The 18,764-nt window shown below is 38.5% G+C and overlaps 1 protein-coding gene across 1 annotated transcript; it reads right to left on the bottom strand.

Moving 5' to 3' along the window:
• Positions 1 to 2,722: 2,722 nt before the first annotated feature.
• On the bottom strand, positions 2,723 to 15,757 carry LOC140336475 (cytochrome P450 4B1-like). Its single transcript, XM_072419603.1, has 12 exons — positions 15,094 to 15,757; positions 13,626 to 13,770; positions 12,663 to 12,707; positions 11,384 to 11,511; positions 9,993 to 10,117; positions 9,137 to 9,288; positions 8,381 to 8,487; positions 6,654 to 6,844; positions 6,204 to 6,337; positions 5,590 to 5,654; positions 5,039 to 5,121; positions 2,723 to 3,225 (listed from the first exon to the last, which is right to left on the bottom strand). The coding sequence occupies exons 1-12, from the start codon at positions 15,421 to 15,423 to the stop codon at positions 3,036 to 3,038; spliced, it is 1,695 nt and encodes a 564-aa protein (XP_072275704.1). The 5' UTR covers positions 15,424 to 15,757; the 3' UTR covers positions 2,723 to 3,035.
• Positions 15,758 to 18,764: the final 3,007 nt, after the last annotated feature.

Raw genomic sequence — 18,764 nt, 5'->3', positions numbered from 1 at the left:
AACAGTGTTCCAATTGTAATTATTCTCTCATCTGAAGAAGTCATTAAATAAATAATTGTTGTTCCCAGAGGGATCGTTAAAATTGGTTAGTTGTTAGTTACAGTTTATCCTCAATGCAAGGGAGAAACCGTTCAAGCTTTTCTGTGCAGCTCTTTGTCACTCCAATCACATTGTGGTTCACAAAGGAATATAGGTTGTTACTTAGCAAAGTGTATGACCTGCTTGTAGGAAATATTTCACTTAGTTTAGTGAATTCAGTGACAAATTCACATTGAATAAAATACGTAAAACCAAAAACATTATTTTTCCTTGCACGTGATTGGATGGCTGAAGTAAGCACAGCTTCACTTCGTTCATAAAGTGAACATTCTCTTTGCAAAATGATAATTCACTTAGGTAAGTAAACACATTGGACCTGATTTATTAAACCTCTCCAAGACTGGAAAGGACACACTTTCATCAGTGATCCATCAAACCTGGAATGGATTTGGTCCAGGAAATATTTGCTAACAAAAAGCAAATTACTTTTAGGAAATCCATTTCAGATTTGCTGGATGACCCAGCTTCCCTACTCCAAATGGACTTTACCTAGTGCTCACCTGCACCAGGTATGAACTTCCCCTCCACCCGCAAAACACACTTAACCAAAATTCAGGATGGATATTGCTATCAACATTTTTTTTATTTCAGTCAGCTTTATGAATACAAAACATACAAACAGGCATTGTTACGGATTTGTATGTTTTGCATTCTTGGATTGGACGTGGCACCATACTTTTACCAGTTCCATTAGCTAATCTATAGAATTTCAATCAGTTTTATTTGCTAATTACCAGCATTACAAGGTACAGAAACATTTCTATTACAATACATTGTAATATGAACTTAAGTTCATATTAGTGGATATTCAAGTTAAGGAAAATCCTAAGCCACCCTTGGGAGATCACTTCTAAATGACTGGAGTATTTTCTCCATATAAATTGACAACCCCCACCCCTACGGTGCATTGCATTTAGCTTATCTCTGTAATAAACTCTTGTACTGTCCAATAGGAATCTGCTAGAGGCAAAACGGGATAGGAAAACTTTGCAACTAGCTGAATTCATCAAAGTTTTGCAGTCAGAATTGATGGGATTTTAGTGGTAGGTCATGTAGGTATGGATGGGCAACTTTAGATATTTAGATATTTGCATTTTATATTGCCAGTTTTTTTTCCTTAATGAGTGCCAGACTTTTTAACTTCTAATTTATTCTAAATTATTATACCCTTTTTTATTGGGATTGTATTTGGAACCTTTACATATATATTTTCATTTATCAGGTTTAAGCTAGGAAGAAAAAGAGAAAAATATTACTGTAATTACCATAAAGTAACTGCAATGTAATTTGTAAATGTACATTATAATGTAACTTGCAAATTTTCAAAGCCCCAGATAGTTACTTCAAAATATTGGTGTCAAGGTAGCAATTTTAACCTAATATAATAGAATATTTAAATAAAATTAATTTATTCAAAAATTATGGAGCTTGTTTTTACCAGGTGGAAGGATTCAGGTCCAGGAGTACAAACAAGTTTTCTGCAGGCAGTACTAGGCACTTGGATTGCAATGGTGGAGCCTAGCCCAAAAATCTAGTGTGCCTCCAGCTACACTTAAACCCGAACTCTGGGAGAAATTATGATTTACTCTTTGTACACCTCATTGTACAAGGGTTGTGTACTTGTTTTGTTCAGGGGTAGTTAGTTTTAGAGAAAAACCTACCTTGTGCCTCACTTACAAGACAGCCAGTGCTCTCCCACTCTTCTCTGATCCCCCATAGCCTTTTGGACCACCAAAATTTTCCTGCAGACCACCGATTGGCGACCACTGATCTGGAGCATTGGCAAGAACAGAGTGCCGCATTCCTTGGAACTTGGAATAAGGTAAGTTTTACTGCTTATTTATTTACACCCACACAGTTAGTGCAATCCTTTTTGCAACTACATAACCTGAGCTATAATTTTTGAAACCAAATAGTGCAAACCTACTTCATGGTGCTCAGTTTGAGATGGCTGATGTACATGCACAATGCCAGGAAGTGCAACCGACAGGAGTAGTAGTCAGCAGTTTTATTTATCAAAATCTAAATTAAACCTGTTGAATATCCAATTATAAATTATCTCCCGTCTAAAGAGAACTAGTCATAACTTACTTTATGCAGATATCTTCATTGTATGTCTTTCAGTGGTAAAACTGTGACAGCTTGCTTTTAATATAAATATATGATTCTCCGTTAATTTTACTTATTTTGCCTTGCATGGCACTTGCATTGTCGAAGGGTTCATAAATCATCTGAAATAAATCTTGTCAACTGATTGATCTCACATGATATGCAGAAGTAAGAAAGATGGTGTTAAGGACTGGGTCATTGTGCCTGATTTATTAAAGCACCCCAAGGCTGGAGAAGATACACTTTCTGGGTAATCCAGCAAACCTAGAATGGATCTTGTCCAGGACTGAAAACAAGCAATGACAATTTCCACATCTTGCCAGCTTCCTTTGAAGAATGTTTGTAGAAACATGGCAGAAAGGAAATTGTCGATTCTCGATTAGCTTCCATTTGCTGCCATACTAATCCCAAGGCTTCACCTTCATGAGTCACTATGGCCAAAGGAAGTATAAAATTAAGTCAGACCTCTTGTCCTGCCTATTCATTTCTGATCAGGAATCAAATGAGTCAAAGATTTAGCATTATAGGCAGGTGACTTTTATTTTAAGAAATGAGAATGGTAACAGGAATTTGGTTCATGACAGCTTTCTTAAATGGAAAAAGAAAAAATACAGAAAAAAGTAACACCCCTTATCTGCTAAGCATACACTCCTTTTTATTTACACAATACATGTGTTAATATGATATAATATTTTAGTATTTAAAAAAAAAAATCACTTTAATACATACATACTTTGAATACTGACTTGATTATGTGTATTGAACTATTGCAATGATAATACTTGGTTTGTACAGGAAATTTTGTAAAAGTTTGCCAGCATTTGCCCTTACTGGTTCTTCTCTTGCATGCGGTCGATTTTTTTCAGATTTAGGTGAATTCCATTTAAAGATTTCAAAACCAACTGTATAGTTTTAATGGGTTCCTTTCCGGGTTCCAGGTTCAATTCAAATCTCTGTAATGTAAGTGCCAGGGCAACCTTCATCTCATTCATTGCAAAAGTCTGTCCGATGCAGTTTCTGGGAAAAGGGATCAAAAGTTTTAACTTAAATTGTTTTAAATAACAATACTTCCTTAACTTTTTTACTTATATTATTGTAGCATTTTTTAATATACAAACCTTTATTTAGGTGCCTATTTTCTTTCCTACATTTTTGTTTCTTTAGCAAAACTGTAACCTGTATTTATTTTCAGATATCCACATACATGCCATGATAGTGTGATATCAGTGGCGGGAAGGGGAAGGGGGGTCTTGTGTATACTTCACTTTTTCAAAAAGCAGATATTTGTATAGACACTGCAGAGTCCAAAGGTGCTAGGGAAAACTGGACAGTGATACAAAAGGAATGCCCTGCCAATATATGATGTCTCCTCTGTTGAAGTGTTACTTTACAACAGTTTATTTTTGTTTTACATTTTTAAAAGCCCTACCTAACAATTGTCACCTGCTTGCTAGATACAAAAAATGGGTACAAGTTTTCTTGACCATAAAAGCATTAGGCTGCAGACTGATAGTGTTTATCCCAAAAAAATTGCACAGGGTCCAACAGTGGGCCCCTGTACAAAACTTACTCAGGCTCCCCTACTGAACTGAGTTGGGGCCCCTTGTGGCTAAGGAGGGTACAGGGCACAGGGCTGCACTTCTCTATGTCTGTCCCTGTATGGAAATAACCTGTATGAAAATAAACCTTAGTATTTCAAGCAATATATGTATATTTAGGACTTTAGAGGCACCATATGTTCAACATTTCTCAATGCCCACAGTTATTTACCATATAATAATTCATTATTGGTATCTAAATTAGAGTTCATATGACCAAATGATTAATACAAAAACATTTTAATAAAACATACCAGCATGTATACAAACATGCATGTTCTCTTTAGCATGCCGCTAACAGAGACATGCAATCCTAGACGCGTTTCGTGGATTGCGTCCACTTCTTCAGGAGGAGAGAACAAACTAAAAGCCTCTAAAGTCCCAAATATACATATATTGCTTGAAATACTAAAGTGTTAATCCACATTGGGATGTGGCATGTGTTGATTAATTAAATTTAGGGAATTTTTATAAACTTATTATTAAATGGAAAAAAAACTTTTAAATTCTTCTCACCAAGAGGTGAGTTCTATTGATTCTCTCAAACACAAAATTTTTTTTAATGCCTCCCATGACTCCAATTTGAGGGTTGAGTAAGCCCCATTATTATAGCAACACCACACATTTTTTGAAGAATCTTGCCCCTGGAGATAACATATTTACTGTATATACTGCTGTGTATTAAGTTGTAATAATGGGTTTCAAACTAAAATGTCTAAGGCAGTGTTTCTCAACCTTTTTACCTAACACTGGTAGTTATTGGAGGGAGGATTTATGCACCATAATTGTTGTCAGTGCGAGGAAAAGTGTCCCGTTTTTGGTGTCCACAGGAGTAATAGAATGTTGGTATTAGTGGGAGGAACAGAGCCCTATATCCAGTTTTAATAAAAGGAATAGTGCCCCATCATTGATGTCAGTGAAAGGAATATTGCCCCATTATTGGTTCCAATGAAAGGAATAATGTGTCATCACTGTTTCATTGGCTGTGCATCATTATTAGTATTATTGGGTGAAACAGTGTGCCCCATTGATGTAATTGCAAAAGGTCTCAAAAGGGCCATATGAAAGTGTCCAGTCTGCAGTTTGAGGAACACTAAATAAGATGGTGCCCTTCAAGCTCTCTTACTGAACCATAAAAACTAATGGAATAATCTGATCATTGGACACAAAAAATGCATTTTCTTTTTGAAAAAAGCCTGTTCTTTTTAACTGAAAGAAAAGTGCAGGGATACCTTCCTCCAGCAGAGAAGGGCACAAAGGCATGTGAGTGTCTTCCAGAGGTATTTTCAGGAGAAAATCGAAGGGGATCAAACACCTAAACAGAAAGACAAATACCAATTATTAATATATAAATAGTTATTAGCAGTTTATTTAACAGAGTAACTCCTCTTCTTTTGGAGGAGGTCCTTTTTAGAATAACTGAAAATGATGAAGGTGTCTGTGAAGGTTCCACAATAGGGTAAAGGCGATCTGACTACAACTACACCTAAAGCCAGGTAACTGAAACAATAAAACCTGTTCCAGACTTCATATAATGTTGATAATTGAATTTTAAGAATAAAACACAGTGCATTTGCATTTCTTACCTTGGATGCAGCCAGTCCATACAGCCCCTCACCATGAAGGCATTTTAAATATTTGCATACCACATGCATGCATCAGGGCTGTGGACATTTGAAAGGAGAACTAAGGTAGAAAACTTAATGCGAAATTAGCATGTTGATGAGAAGGAGGGGAGGACAGGGAAGCTAAAGCAGACTAAAAATTAGCTTTAAACACTTGCCTCCGGATCTTCCCATATACTAGAACATCTGTTCATTGCATATATGCTCAGGAGAATAACTGAACCTGTGAACACAATGAAGACATTAGTGGATTAAATATTTGTGGATGTAACAGATCCAGTAAAAAACACACTAAGCAGAACAATAAAATTTGACATGCTTAACATATATCCCAAATACAGAAATTGTTGTATTTGTAAGCATTTTTAAAACCTGTCTATAGGCCTGTAGCATGGGCTTTCTCAAACTTATTTTAACCTTTAGGGAAGGTCAGGTCTGTAGGAAACCCCAAGAAAACCATAGAAGGTAAATAGAAAAAAATACACTTTTACATGGTTATATGGTGGTCAGTGGGAAGACATTCCCCCCATCCTTACAGATAGATACAAGAGCTTTGATGTCATGCTCTTTGATCATGAATGAGGTCACCATCACATTGGAGGTCAACCAGCCAATGCCAAGGAACCCTTATCAACCTCCCAGGACTTTGGTTAGGGAGGACTGCATAGCAAAATCTATTTCTAATGACACTTTGTAAATAAAACAAACACTTCTGGGGACAATAATGAATGTATCCCATAAAAAAATAAACAAAAGAGGAATGATGACCAACCTTTGGGAAGGCTCCGTCCATCACAGAATGTAATTGGTTGAACCAATTCACGGCCCACTTCAGGTACAGGTGGATACAAACGCATGCTCTCCTTAATACACATTGTTATATACGGCATCTTCGACAGATCCTCCCTGACCATACAAAGGGTAAACTTTTAGCAACTGCGTTTTAAAATTGGATTTACGGCTCATGTATTCATAGAAAACCAAAGAGCTGTTTAATGATAAGACTGCTCTGTGCTAATAAATGGCATAGCATGATAATGTTCATCATTCCATAACTTCTACCGAGTGATGATAGATAGGAAATAGATCTGAGGATTATTTTCATCAGAGACACAGCACTAATGCTGCTCACCACCTGTACAGTTTAGGGTCAATTAAAACCTTCAATTAATATTGTAATAAATAAAATAAAAAAATAATGACATTATTAGTGAATTCTCACCACAACACAGTGTCCCGATCTCCCAGCACCTCTCTGATTTCCTCCCGACATTTCTCTTGATGTTCAGGATATTTTGCCATACAGTATAATGTCCAGGAGATCCCACTGGTCGTTGTATCGTGTCCCTCAAACATGAAGGTGTCTACTTCTGCACGCAGGTCCTCATCAGACAAACCCTGACCGTTCTCATCCTAAAAACATTAAAAAATTTATATAAAAAGACATACACTCACTTAAGTTCTAGACAAAAAACAGCTGGAGGAGCAAGGTTTTAGAGGATCCATCTTTCTTGCAAACCAAAGAGCATAAGAGCAAGCTGCTATGCCGCAAATGCCTTAGTAAAAGTTTCATTGTTCAATCATTTTAACTCAGGTAGTATCCAGTGCACATAGCCCAACTCACTGCTACAACTAAGCTTAGTTGGTAAATAAAAGACATCATAGGCAGAGCTACATGCTCTGATTGGAATAATGGTATTTTGTGAACATGGATGAACAATATTATAATTATCTTGTATTTTTATGCATACTCCTGTATTTTTATACATACTCCATACTCATGTCACTAGTTGTCCCTCAAAGTCCCTACCATAGTCATACTTCATTATCACAGTCCAAGGTCAATCAGGGGGAAGCCAATTACCTAACTGCATGTTTTTGGAATGAGGGAGGAAACCAGAGTCCCCGGAGGAAACCCACACAAATATGAGGAGCTCATACAAACTTCATGCAGATAGTGTCCTGGCAAAGATTGTAACTTGGGACCTAGCACTTCAAAGGCTAGAGTGCTAACTTGGCCTTACTTTACTCTTCTCTAGGTTGCAGGTCTTCAAAGGCACTGCCCACTCCACATATCGTCTTGCAGTATGCGCCAACCCAAATTATTTGTTCCAAGTTCCCGTCTAACACCATCTTTAAAGGGGGTCAAATTAATATAACCTAGGAGAGATCACACCCGAGATGGTTCTTCCCACCTGTCACCCACAAGATTCCCCCACTCCGAGGACCTCAATCTCCCCCATGAAATCCATACACTGTTCCCATCACCACCCCATATACCTTCTTCTAAAGTCATTTCCTCCATTACTCTTCTAATCCCCCCCCCCCCCAATTTCTCCTCTCTCTCATCCCCCTCCTTCAAATGCACTAACATCCCTCTTGTCTCACCGTACTTACACCTATTCCTTCCTTCCTACCTGTCTACCTGATTCCCCTAGCCCTTGGTCATGCCGCCCTACCTCTAGCACCTCCCTGTAGATCTATTAAAATGATATTGCCTCCTCTGCAGTGGATTTTGGTATATTTCCACCCCCAGCATTTGGTCTTCCTCTTTCATGCAGCAACTCCGTGTCATTATTTTCAGTTCTGTCCCGAATCTTGTCATGACAAAGAAAAGCCTCATGTGTGGTGATTAAGCAGCTGGTTGCATAAAAGAAAAGCCAACAATAAAAACTTTTTATTTACCAATGCCAGCTACTCTGCATAGGAGGTCATGGTGGCTTGGTTGCATATGCTATATGACCTCTGGGAATGGGTCCCCCTGGCCACTATGGTCATACAATATTTACAAAATAAACATTGTATAAATTAATTATGCCTGTTCATATTTCTTGTTTGCAAAATTTTTTTTTTTCTTATTAAGGAAATATTGTATATATTGTAGCTTACCATATTGTTTTGTCATATTAACAGTGTATATGGCTATATCAGAAAGGTACAATAACTTACCTTAGCACAGAGAAGAATGTCAAGAAAATCCAGATGTCTCTTCTGACGGATCTTCTCCAGTTCCTCTACTTCTTTGAGGGATTCTTTTCTTTCCTTAATAACTTTATCTGAAAGAAAATGCATGAAACTCATAATGTAGGTGACCAGCCCTGACAAGAAGAGGAGAAAGTGGTGCCAAGGGTCCATGTAAAAGTAAAATGAGACAACACACTGCGGGGTTAGCTATACCACATTGAGTTGAAATAATTTTCTGCTTAGAGATGATCGTAACAAAATCCACTCCAGTCTTGATTCTTAATAGTAACCTGGTAAAAAGGTGTCAAGAAGATCAAATCGCTGTAGCTGCATTTCGCAGAGGAACTTCGCTTCATCAGGGATTTTACATATACAGATCATCAACAAATTGAGCGCACTAAAAATGCAATATAGATGAACACTGAAAAAACACTGAAAGAAAATCTATGAAACACAATGAAATAGGTAACCAGCCCTGACATGAAGAAGAGAAAGTGGTGCCAAGGGCCTAACCTCTGTAGCTAACCGGTGTGGGAGAAGTGCCAGCTTTTCATATTCAGGCAATGACAGTGTAAAACTACAATATTCAGGCAGAATCAACCTCTCAACAATCACATACATTTATGAAGATTTGTGATGAAGCTTGCTGTTCTGTGGAAACTACCCTGTAAAAGTAAAATGACAGAGAGGAGCAAAGAAATAGTACAAAGGCAGCAGAATATGCTAGATGTATATGTATACCTGTATGCTGATGTGCTATCTTTAGAGCTCTCCTGGATTTAAATCCATGGGGACTGAGGTGGAAAATGATATCACTGTGATAAGGCAGGAAGGTGGCTCTATAATTCACCAAGTAGGAGAGATCGTACACTGCTTTGATGTAGTCATTTTCACTGAAGAGAAAAGCAAAAAAAGGACAAGGTAACATATTAAGTTTACTCTAGACCCGTAAAATAACAAGTAGAACTATGGCCCCCCCATTATGAATTTCTATTACTTTTATTATTATCATACCGCCAACATATTATGCAGCGCTGTACAAAAACCATAAACATGTCAGCAGCTGTCCCTCTAAGGGGCTCACAATCTAATGTCCCTATTATAGTTATATGTCATTAACACAGTTGATTGACTAAGGTCAATTTTTTAGGGGGAAGTCAATTAACCTAACTGCATGTTTTGGAAAAAAGGAAACCTAAGTACCCGGGGAAAACCCACACAAACATGGGGAGAACCTGCAAACTTCATGCAGATAGTGTCATGGCCGAGATTCGAGCCTAGGACTTATCCCCGCAAAGGCCAGAGTGCTAACCTCTGAGCCACCATGCTGCACAAATTCAGTAAATAATTATTCCTATCCCAACACAGGAACAGTCCTTCATATGGCTTCCTAGTGACCTTCTCATGTGTAGTCTTCTGCTTTCTGGACAGCATTGCCTACCCCTCTGAGTGAGTGGTGAGAACATGGGACATAAATGAAGGCAGACTTGGTTCTATCAGGAAAGGTAAAACAATTTCGTTGGTTGCCATATGACAATTACCATCTTTTAGGCAAGTTTGTCTTACTAAAAAAACAATATTTTTCCTTGCTACTGACCCGTAGTTCTGGCAGTTGCTCTGGGAACTGAAGGCACATTTCAGGATGGTATCCAGTGTCATGAGGCTGATGTGTTCAAATAGCTCCACTGGATTCTTATCTGGGATGATACGCTCCCATTTATCCTAAAATAAAGATAATTTGTATGTTAGGTAACATGGGGGTCAGTGGAGAAAAAAATTTCAGAAAATCATGTAAAAGAACTAAATGTTAATCACGTTTAACAAATAGCAGGTAAAGCACATAATCTCTGGGATTGTCTTTTAGTAGACTCACACTAAATTACTGTTGGACGAGATGAATGGTCATGTTTGTCCCCAGTAAAAATCTGACATGTGCACAGCGGTCCCCTGACATGGTTGATTGATCTTTCCTGATAGATCAATGAACAACTGATCAGAAATGCATTTCAATGTAGGAGAGCACAGTGGGGTGCTACTGTTTGTGTCTAAAATGTCAAAAGACAACCATTGAGATACTAAGGAGTAGAACGTTGTGCTAAGAATGTGAGTCACTTTCAGAGACAGTTAGTGACATGTCGAAGGAATATAACAGCCCTATATAGTTACAAGTTATTTTTACATTTCAGTTTTGGGCCTGATTTATTTAAGCTCTCCAAGACCGGAGAAAATAGACTTTCATGGAAGAACCCAGGTGCCCTTGTAAACCTGGAGTGGATCTGGTCCATAACGGAAAACATGTGCCAATTACCCCCCTAGCAGTAATCCCAAGTGTGGCTCGGGGTGGAATTTACCTGCAAATAGCGGTAATCCTGCGTCACACTCGGGGTAGCTTTAACCTAAAGAAGAAACACTTACCTTGCTCTGTTGTCATCCCCTGTCGTCCTGCTGGTCTCTGCAGGTCCTGGGGACACGTCCGCTGAATGTGGTGTCATGATGTCATAACCCCGCCCACTCTCCCATCGCAGATCTGAGCCTGCGATGGCTGAGTGGGTGGGTTGTTCCGCCTACTTCTTCGAGCCCGGGATTTGTACAAGGGACATGCTGTGCCGCTCTGGCCAGTGGGGCCCCCCAGCAAGGCGGAGTTCAACGAGCCGATAAAAAAGCTGTATATGGCCCGGGGGCCGTAGTTTGCCCGTGTCTGTTCTATAGTCTAATCTAAAGCTCTTGCAGAACCTTATTACATCAGGCCCCTAAACAAAAATTTCAGGAGATTTATGCCAATATGCAATCAAGTAAATAGATTTGTGGAAAAATACATAAATTTGATCAAAAATGTCCTAAAGATGTCATGTTACAGCAGCACTGATACTATTTCAATAAAATCCTGAAAACAGCTGGGATCTAGACTTAGTGATATTGGAGTTTATTTATAGCTTTATATGTAGCTAATAGTCCATTGAAATAATCAGTACAAATCTGTGTAAATACCAGCATGACATTCACGCTATCTGACATCAGTTTCACGTATGGCTTTAACACATCGTAATGGAAGGCAGGGGTCAGCAGCTTACGGTGCTGGTACCACTTCTGGCCCGATAACACCAGCAATCCTTTACCTGTGTAAGAAAAATTAAGAATTATAGGATGTTAAAATCATCACACCCTACAACAATCCTTGTATTTTTGTACATGGAATGTGGGGACATTTTTGTATATTCAGCATGTAAAACAAACATGGCTCTGCCAACATTCATAATCACCCACCAAGCAAAACATAATTACTGTACATGTAACAACAAGATAATTTGGTTGATAGTCTCAAAACGGTGAATGTTTATCAACCAAGGAACTATGGGCCTGATTTATTAAAGCTCTTCAAGGCTGGAGAGAATACACTGTCATTAGTGATGCTGGGTTATCCAGCAAACCTGGAATGCATTTCTTCAAAGCCATTTGCTATTTGCTAGCAAATGTTTGGATCCTAGACCAGAACCATTCCAGGTTTGCTGGATCACCCAGCTTCACTGATGAAAGTGTATCCTCTCCAGCCTTGGGGAGCATTAATAAATCAGGCCCTATGTGTCTTTCCTTACGTGCCCTATTGCAGTTGTCTGGTGCATTTGTTTTTTCCTGAATGTGCAACTGAAAGCAATGACGTGTGTGCTATGGCTCTCAGTCTTCAGTTTTATTCTGTAGGCACCTCCATTATCAGTTTGTATGTTCTTGCAGGTCTAGCCTTGTATTCTTGTTGCACAATGTTTTTGTAATGTTGTCTAAACCTCCAGTTTTGTCTAAACTGGCAAAATGAAGCTAATTTCAGCTTGTTTATTACAAAGCCACAGCCTCTCCTCCTAGGCATTTTAGCACTGCAGCTAGTTAGCCTAGAGATCCTACATTAGCAGTAGAGGTGACCCACTTCCAACACACTAATAAAGCAATATCCAGAATTTTGCTTCGTCTTTCAGATCATTATGATTTAGAATGGTGGAGATGGTCAGAAATGTAGAATGTCCAAAGTCATCACTATTGAGGATGCATTTCATTCCTCTTAGAAGAATCAGGATATGCAAAAATTGTGTTACTATGGGGAGTGGAGGTTAGCATTGGCTAACTATAGCTAACTATGGCTGGGAAACCACTTCAAATCTGCCTGAAGCTAGGCTTCTTCATCTTGGAACCTTTATGTAATCCATAGGCTATACTACAAACATGTACAATGCACTTGTATTTGCAGCTTTACTGTAACGTTTTCAATTGTGTTACATACCGATCCATGGAATTAGGAAATAATACGTAAAAGTGTCTTTGGGATCTGTTTGAAGAAAAAGATACATTTATTAGATTTATCATTTTTAATAGCGACTACATACAGGAACCAGGGCACAAAATGCCTTTAAAATAGCTAAGAAAATGAGTATGTAGTAAATGTAGTGGTAGCTTTCCTCAATGAGTTGGTAATTTAAGATGGGTATTGTATTATTGATCAAATCTCACAATACAATACATTTCATATATTATAAACACATCAAACACATATAGTAGGAAAATAACGAAGCATCAACTGTTTGTTGGCCAAAGTAATTGTCACAAGACAGTAATAAGCTAGGAATGGGTGGTTTTCCCAAAGAAGATTTAATATATTAAATTATCCCCAAGTTGGACACGTTTCGCCTGACACAGGCTTCCTCAGGGGTGGTCGCACAAATGTGAGGTATTGTTAGGTTATGCTCCGCATCTTACTAATATATATGTAGATGAGTCAGTATAGGAATTAAGTGTTTTTCCAATTGATTGATGCTTTAGTGTACAAGGCATGATGTCAAGTCAGATGATCCAACGAGAAGGTAAGATGGAAGGGGGGAGAGGGCTGCAGCTGCTGTTTTGGGCGAAGTTCAGAAACAGCCGTTACTGATTAGGCAAATTATTCTTAGTACCCTGCAGTGTTGCTGATAAAATTTGTCGAGTGATCATACTAGATAGCGTCTGGGTTTTACTTTGGAGCCCGTAAGGATCTAACTTGTACAGTAAAAATTATTAATTTATTAACATTCTGCCGGACTAGACTGTTATCAAAGGACCTAAAAGTAGCCAATCAAAGTTCAAGTTTTATCATTTTATTCCAAGCAAAACACTGAAATGGTGCTTCCTAGTTTGTCAAATAAACCATTATAAAGTATTAAACAATTATAAAATAAATTCCTTTTAACAGTTATTCCCATCATCTTCTTACCCTGCCTGGAAAGAATAGCTTTGGCATAATCAGGGTGACAGACAGTCAGCATTCCAAAAAAATTTCCCAGCCACAGAGGGTAGGCATATGGATACTCTTCAGCATATTGTACTACAGTATCCAAATAACTTTCATCTCCACTGAACTGAAATAATACAAATACAGATAATGCAGTTAAACAGAAAATAATAAAAGTTGAAAGCGGTTCTAGCATGCCCATACTGAATTTTTTAACAAAAATACTTCTTTCTGTGTTGCTGTTAGAGAAATTTCTCCACTTCCTGTCCTGTTGCAACAACCTTACCACCAGGCTGAAAGTAAAAGGATGTCTCCTACTGAGTCCTTAACTCCAGGCAAGTTTAACAGAAGCTCTAATCCCTATCCCTTATACAGGTAGTCCACAGGTTACATACGAAATAAGGAACTGTATATTTGTTCTTAAGTTGAATTTGTATGTAAGTCAGAACAGGTACATTATTTTAATAAACTCAATTAGGACAGATGTTTGTCTCAACATAATATTAGGCAGTTTCAGTTACTGCATAAAATCCTCACTGTAAATTAATCACAAACAAAGCAAAAAAAAATACATTATGAAGTGTACACATTCATTAATTTATGAAGCAAGCTGTGCTTTGATATGCAAAAAAAAAACAACTGCGGAGTTTGTCTTGGTCATTAAAGAGTTATAAGAAGAGCTCAGTCCTTAAGATCACCCACAACCTCAGTTGTGTTTAGCAAAAGATTTCTTCTGCAAGTCATGCAAACCACCCCCATCCAGCCTCCGTCCTGCACACAAGCAAGCAGGGAAGCCCCGTTCATATCTAGGAGTCATCTGTTAGTCGGATGTCCTTAACTGGGGGACTACTTGTATAACATCAAATAAAGTTCTCTATTATTCCTAATTTTTCAATTGGAGGGCAGTTATGTTATGTTGGCTTGAAATTTCCCCAGCATGTGTAGAGATACAAAGAAATGGGCACTAGTTTTACAGTGCTTTTACTTCTTCCTTGGAATAAAGCATATAAACACTTTAGATTGCAGGATCTGGATAGAAGTTCACTTAAAAAAAGGTGAATGCAATAAAAACTTTTGACATTCCGTTTGTCACACCCTACATAACTGATACACCCAGGTGTTAGATTGGCATGGACAGCATGGCTGGTTCAGTGGATGGCACTCTTGTCTTTGCAGCACTTGCATCCCAAGTTGGAATAATGGCCAGGAGTCTATCTGCATGTTCTCCCTGTGTTTGCGTGGGTTTCCTCCAAGGACTCCATTTTCTCCCACAGCCCAAAAACTTGCAGTTATATTAATTGGCTTTCCCTTGTCCTACATATGACTATGGTAGGGATATTAGATTATGAGTTCCTTTGGGGAACAGGTGGTGACTATGGACTATGTAAAACGCTGCATAATATGTTGGCGCTATATAAATACAAGTTCTTAGTAATAATATAAATCTTACCTCTTGGGTATTCCCATACAGCCAGTGACGTTTTGGACCTGGGAAAGGGCTGAATGCTCTATTCAGCTCCCTCCATTTCACATACAGCTTGATGACTTTAAACAAAACAAAGAAGAGGCAGAGCCAGACAGCCCAGTGGCGCAGATCTTGGAAAATCAGAGACAGAAAGCCCAAGAGCCCAGTGGTAGCCATAATGGTCAGTAGCCCTGACAACAGCCGTAGCAGAGCTTGCTGTTTCGATCTATAGATGGGAAAGTGCCTGTGGAAGGGAGTTTGCTGGCTCCAGTACAGAAAAACAGATCTGAGAAGAATGGAGGTGGAGTTTGGCATAAACAAGAATAAGCTTTTGATTGTGAAATACAAGTGAACATTCACTCTTTGTGCTAAATGTTTCAACTCTTGTAGTAAATAAGCTTTTTGCCAAGTACTTCACATGCATTATAAAAAGCAGCAAAAGACAGAAAATACAATGATTGCAGAAGGAAAAGTTTACAGCAATGTATTGCATAGCAAAAAATGGTTAAAAATTCTACATGACGCATTCTAAAAAACTCAGCTAAACTTTGCCATTGAGTTTAAAATAAGAATGCAATGTTATATTAGATCAAGGCAAAGTGTATTAAAGCAAACCGAAATCCTTATAGGTGTGGGTGAGCTTCACCACTCACAGCATACTGATTATAGTACACACTTAACTTTTATAGGCACCCTGCAGATATACCAGGATCCTGTCAACACTGCATTCCCCAAAGCCGCCCTGTTTGTTACTGATTGAAAGGCGGACTTCTGGGTCCAGATCGGTCCCTTTGGACCATTGCACACCCACTGATTATGTAACACAAATGCCTTGTATGCAGCTGGGTTCGACAGTGTACAGTGAATACAATAAAAACAAAAAGCCACTAAAGGCGAAAGAGACTTTACATGTCTCTTCTGCCAAAGAACTCTTCCTCCAGGTGACTTATTGTTTAGTGGGTTTACGTCTGCATTAATAAATGCATTATATCTTTACTGAAGAAAAAACAACAAACAATTTATTTTAAAATTAAATAAGACCTAAATCCCTACAAAAATCTTATATAAGCGTTAGCATTTTAATGCAAATTCAGATGTGGTTTTTAAAATACTGGGAAATTCGTCCATAGAGGTCTTTGGTTAGGCACTTTATGTAATAGAGCAACCACTGACTCCCAATGCCACCCTATACTCTACCCAGTTGATGACTATAGTTGGTTGTGCCAACATATAGGGCCTGATTTATTACAGCAATTCGGGAATGGATTTAATAAAAAATATTTTGCTATTGGCGAATGTTTTCAATACTGGACCAGATCCATGATCACACCCCATGTTGGCCTATCTCCCCCAGTCTTAAAGAGCCTAAACAAATCAGACCCATATTGTGCAGGGTTGACCACTGAAAATCAAAGAATTGTCTGCACACAGGACCTAATGTCTGTTAGAATTAGGCTACAAAAAGTTTTTTATGGCCTAGGGAGTAAAAAGTATAGAGGTATGATGAAACATGTTGGTGGATATGAAGACATTCTACTCTTCTTCTGGGTGCTGCAGGAGACATGGAAAAAGTCCCACTAGTGGAATTTAGTTTGGGGTCCACCATCCCTCACTGAGGGTGAAAAAATGGAAAGAGAAAGTGAAAAGAAAGGGGAAGGGAGAGGAGTTAGGTTGGGAGAAAAGAGGGTGAAAAGGAGGAAATGGAAGAGATGAGGATAAGAAGGGAAGGTGGGTACCAGCTAGTGGCATTTCCCTTTGCTAGTACCCCTGCCCTCCAATGAAAAAAAATTAGGAATGATTGAGAATGGGTCTCAATGAATGGTTGTGAATAGTAGGAGGATAAACTAGGTGGGAATTATAGGGTACCTCTGGGAAGAGAATCAGGGGAACACGGACAGAAAGTTCCAGATTACTGACCTTTAAAGTGTGCCAGATGAAGTCAAAGGACAGGAAAGGACCTAAAGATGGTAAATATCAATGGGTACATGGGACTCCTGGGCAAGCGCCCAAGAGCAATTTTAGCCACAATTATACCAGTGTGGGTAGGAAAAAAAGGCAATAGGCAACAAGCTCAACTAAAAGGATTTATGAATGTATAAGGGTAGTTCAAATGATTAACATAGGAATTTATGACAGAGGTTTATGGAATAAACAGAAGTAGATAGTTTCTATGAAGGAGATGGAAGTGAAGCCTTTCTTCTTCTTCTTCTATGAAGTGAAGCCTTTCCAACATTGCCAGGATATCTGCTGGGGAATACATTGTAGAGACCTTACATACAAACAGATGAAATAGGTATCCCCATCTGTATTTGACATCACTATCCCATTATTCAGACATTACCCTGCTCAATGTGTTCTTAGAAACAATAAATTTCAACCTGGCTTGCCGGGCCTTATGGAGGATTTCCTTCTTGATGGTAAAAAATGGACATCTCAGGGACAAAAATATACAAAGAAATATTTTTTCAGGCATTATGCATATAGGCTGACAATGTTAGGATGGTGCCTTGTAATTAGCTGTCACTGTGCTGCCAATGAGGTCTGTACATGCTTTCTGCAGACCTGATAGGCAGCCTAATAGCCAAATGAAAGAAGTTGCTGCTCATCACAAGACATTCTGAATTTTTAGGCCCATTTTTGCCTAATCTCTTCCACATAGATAACTACTTTGCTTTGTACTTTAACTTTGTTTTCATCATTTATATCAGTATAATTGCAAAGGCTGATCAATTTGATCAATGATATTACTTAGAAAATCCTATACTATTAGTACATTGCAGAGGACCTGCCATTTAGCAATGAATAAATATCACCACTTGGGTTGGATTTTGAGGATTGTTGATGGATTTACATCATTGTGTGCAAGAACTGTGGTCATATATCCTTAGGTTTGTGGATAGGTAAAGCGTACTTGCTTTACGCTTTAAGAAGACCCTGTCATTAAAATGTGCAAGTAGAAGCACCAAAAGTAAATACTTTAAATGCTAGAAAATAAGACCTGGGGTAAGTGAGCTCCCTAACACGGCCTCTCAATATTTGCACATTATAACCCTCCCCTATTCTGGTAGTGTCTTATTACTTTCTCTGCTGGTCCAATTCCACTATGCTCTCCTCATATTTTTACATAATTATTTTTAGAGTGAATCAAATGGGAATACTTTAGAGCAGTGTTTCTCAACCAGGGTTCCGTGGAACCCCAAGGTTCCTCCAACGTTGCTAGGGTTCCTTGAGCAATGAGGAATTAGTGCTTCTCTGGTCATTTTAACTGGCACCAATGATCTAATAGTAAGTGCCACTTAAATCTGATGACAAGTGTGTCCAATTCGAGTACCCAAGGTGCTTCAAAGTACAATAAAAAGTAAATATTTCAAATTATTCAAATTATTGTTACACAGTACAGTGGTACCTCGGTATAAGTCCACTTTTGAATAAGTCCAACTTGGTATAAGTCCTGTTTGGACATGAAAAATTTTGCTTGGTATACAACCTTTGTGCTAGAACTTGTATGGGTCAAAATCAGTCATAACACCGCGCGCTACCTTTATTTACCTCTCTCGAGACAAAGCCAGGACTGCCCACAAGCGTCAGCATGCCAGTTGCTACCATTCAGTAAACAACCCGCGCTATAACTCTCTGTGAATTACAGAACATCTCCT

Source organism: Pyxicephalus adspersus, chromosome 8 (assembly GCF_032062135.1).
Source record: "Pyxicephalus adspersus chromosome 8, UCB_Pads_2.0, whole genome shotgun sequence".
Taxonomy (NCBI): Eukaryota; Metazoa; Chordata; class Amphibia; order Anura; family Pyxicephalidae; genus Pyxicephalus; species Pyxicephalus adspersus.
This window is presented reverse-complemented; position numbering and strand designations above follow the sequence as displayed.

Excerpts from the sequence above, each read along its gene's own strand:
- LOC140336475 (XM_072419603.1), bottom strand. The coding sequence starts at position 15,423 with ATGCCAAACTCCACCTCCATTCTTCTCAGATCTGTTTTTCTGTACTGG. Across the intron at positions 9,289-9,992 it reads AGCAACTGCCAGAACTACGG|TGAAAATGACTACATCAAAG; the intron begins GTCAGTAGCAAG and ends TTTTCTCTTCAG. Across the intron at positions 5,655-6,203 it reads TGGACGGAGCCTTCCCAAAG|GTTCAGTTATTCTCCTGAGC; the intron begins GTTGGTCATCAT and ends TTGTGTTCACAG.